The following is a 3,422-nucleotide window of genomic DNA, read 5'->3' as shown; positions in this document are numbered from 1 at the left end:
ATCATCATCTCTCTTCACTTCCTTCTCTCCTGGCAGACAGTGTAGTCCAATCTGGATTTCAATTCTAGCTCTGCCTTTTGATTGCTGTGTGACAATGAACTAGGAACTTAACCTTCCTGATCCATAATTTTCTTACCCATTACATAGGGGTGAAGATACCTACCTTGGTTCTCTGATGAGAACTAGATGAGAGAATATCTGGAATGTATCTGGTGCACAGTTGGCACTCAATCAGTGCTCTTCATGGTGGTCATTTCTACCCTCCAGCCTTCTCACCAGTACATTGGTCCCATTCACCCAACAGAGTTCACAGGAAATGCAAGATAGGAAACCACTTTAATGGGAACTTTAATGGGAAACTCTGGCTTCTCACTCACTCCAAGATGACAACATTTTTCACGTATTTGCCTACATGGCCTTACTCTTCCATGGCCTTACTCTTACTCTTAGGCATGCTTAGTATTCTAGGTGTACCATTATTAAAGAAATTCAATTTTTTATTAAAATAATCAAATATGCCAGTGGGGCTAAAAGAAACAAAGCATAACCACAAGTAAGCCCCTGACCCCGGCGTGTAGAAGGTGAAGGGGCTCTTAGCAGAGATGGCGTGCTGGATGTCCTGGAGCACAGGGGACACGTCAGAGCTGGCATAAGTAGAGACTGCGTTGAAAACATTCTTTTGCGCAAGGATATAGTCCTGGCCGTACTCCTCCTGCACGTCAGGGGTGAGGTGGTCCAGGATGTCTTTCTCCAGCTTGTCCCGCATTTCACTCGTGCCCGTGATACCTGAGATGCCAGAGGAAAGGGAGGCTCAGAGGCTGCTGGGCCGAACCCTAACGGGAAGCGGGCCCTTGTGAACTGGCTTCTGTTGAGAAGGACCAGCATTCCCAAACACCTTTTCAAATATGTACTTTATAATATTTATTATATAATTTTTTTAACAGAAAACTGCACAGATGACAGGGTTTTGAAAAAATGAATAGCCCGTATAACCAGCAACCAGATCAAGTAAAGGGCAAACCGCCCTATCTGGTTTGGCTCAATGGATAGAGGGTCAGCCTGCAGCCTGAAGAGTCCCGTGTCCAATTCCAGTCAAGGGCACATGCCTGGGTTTCGGGCTCGATCCCCAGTAGGAGGCATGCAGGAGGCAGCCAATCAATGATTTTCTCTCATCATTGATGTTCCTATCTCTCTCTCTCCCTCTCTCTTTCTCTCTCTGAAATAAATAAAAATGTATTAATAACAAAGAGAAAAGGACAAACCACCCTCAAGCCCCCACTCTCAGCCCTCTTCCCAGGAGCCACTGTCCCAGTGAACAGAATAGAGTGCCTGGCTTTGGACATTATATAAGTGGAATCAATTATATAAGGAGAGGTTCATCCATGAAAATGACTGTGTGGTCATTCTCATAGTTGCATAATTTTCCATTGTATATACATGCCATAAATTACTTATATCCATTATATTGTGATGGGTATCTGAGCTGTTTTCAATTTGAAGAGCTTAGAAATTGTGCTGTCACAAATTGTTCAGTACATACCTTTTCATGAGTATTATATATACAACATATACTATAATGTACAGACCTGGCCGGTTAGCTAAGTGGTTAGAGCACCAGCCTGCAGACCAAAGGGTCTCAGGTTCAATTCTCAATCAAGAGCAATTACCTCTATTGCAGGTTCCCCAGCCCTGGCAGGGACCCATTGAGGAGGCAACCAATCAATTTGTTTCTCTCTCTCTCTCTCTTCCCCCCTCCTCCCTCTCTTTTATCCTCTCTTCCACTCTCTCTAGAAATCAATGGAAAAAATATCCTCAGGTGAGGATTTTTTTTAAAAAAAGAAAAAATATATAATGTACACACTATAATATGTATTACATTTAAAACATGTATACAGCTCTGGCCAGTTTGACTCAGTGGTTGGAGCATTGGCCCGTGGACTTAAGGGTTGCAGGTTCAATTCCTGGCCAAGGGCAGGTACCTCAGTAGCAGGTTTGATCCCTGGCCCCTGTCGGGGCTCATGTGGGAGGCAACCAATTGATGTCTCTCTCATGGCGATGTTTCTCTTTCTCTCCCTAAGGATCAATGGAAAACATAGCCTTGGGTAAGGAGGTTGATATATATGCTTGTAAAGTTAATCTCCGGAGGCAACCTATAGCTTTTGTGTATCTTTCTACATTTCCCCCTTGTTCATACAAACATCTTCTATACTAATAAAAGGGTAGTATGCTAATTAGACCGGACGTATTCCGGGTGACCGTCCCAACGTCCTTCCTGACAAAGCCGGGCCCAGGAGAAGCTGCCTTCCGTCTGGGCAAAGAAGCTGCCCAGCGGCCCTGGGCGAAGCCTCCACCATGGACCTGTCCCCTGACCTGCCGGAGCAGGGCGCTGGCTGGCTGCCAATGTGTGAGGGGCCGCCCTGCCAGCAAGGAGCAGGGGCAGCCGGGCGAGCTGGTGGCGGCCTGGAGGTCGCTGCACCGGAGGTTCGGCCGGAGGAGAGGGCAGGCAAGCGCGCTAGCCTCGAGCCCGGCCGGCGTGGGCACTGCATCCCGGGAGCCCTGGAGCGCTCCGCCATGTTGGCTGCGTAGGAAGAAAGGGCCCTGCTCGCGTCAGGGCCTCTGTGTGCGGCCCCCACACCCGCAGCCCAGCTCTGGCCGCTCTGCGTCAGCCCGGCGCGAGCAGGTGGTGCCGCCCGGGGCCTCGAGCCCGCAGCGCTCCGGCCTGAGTCTGAATCGCTTTTCCCTGGAGCGACGTTCTCCCCCGCGTGTGTGTACAAGTCAGGGTTTTGTTTTGGTTTGTTGTTACCCCAGAGACAGATTGAAGGAATCGCCAGCGTTATCTTTCGTGTTTTTGAATCATCCTCTGTGCTTCTCTGATTTTTTGGTTGATAGTAGTTTCCCGAGTCCCGGGAAGTCTCCCTCTCCCCAGAGTCAGGAGCATCACCCCAGGTCCACCCATGAGCTGGGCCCTGACCGGGGGCGCGGGGTGAGTTCCTGCAGGCTGGGGTTTGATCCCCACACATTAGCCTGTTAGCCTAGGAGACCAGTGCCTTTGTTATTGCTGTGTGTCCGGGTTTTAACTGGACAAATACCCAGTGGTCCGGGCGCCAGCTTAGCAAAATCTTGCAGGAGGAGAATTCTGTCTGGGTTTCCCCAAATTCCCTCAGCCCCTACTCACCCCTCTGTAAAGGCACAGAAGGAGTGAGGCCCCTTAAATAAAAATCAGAGTCTCCAGCAACTGATCCAGTGGGCCTCTCTCATCACGGTCATTTGGACTGGATGGCATTTGAGTATTTATCTAGGCACCATGACAGAGAAACACAAGTTCCAGTCATGATCTCTGCCCTTAAGTAATTCACAATCTTAGTAGAGCGAGTGGATGATGAAAGCGCAGTAATGACATCAGAATGTAAGGTAATAATGGA

The 3,422-nt window shown here is 48.9% G+C and overlaps 1 protein-coding gene across 1 annotated transcript in view; it reads right to left on the bottom strand.

Moving 5' to 3' along the window:
- Positions 1–324: 324 nt before the first annotated feature.
- HSD17B2 (hydroxysteroid (17-beta) dehydrogenase 2) overlaps positions 325–3,422 on the bottom strand; it is a 57,712-nt gene continuing 54,614 nt past the window's right edge. The window contains exon 5 of the mRNA XM_006753318.2: positions 325–786. Coding sequence (XP_006753381.1) covers positions 419–786 — 368 coding nt within the window. The 3' untranslated portion in view covers positions 325–418. The remainder of the gene's footprint in view (positions 787–3,422) is intronic.

Source organism: Myotis davidii, unplaced genomic scaffold (assembly GCF_000327345.1).
Source record: "Myotis davidii unplaced genomic scaffold, ASM32734v1 scaffold1451, whole genome shotgun sequence".
Lineage (NCBI taxonomy): Eukaryota > Metazoa > Chordata > Mammalia > Chiroptera > Vespertilionidae > Myotis > Myotis davidii.
This window is presented reverse-complemented; position numbering and strand designations above follow the sequence as displayed.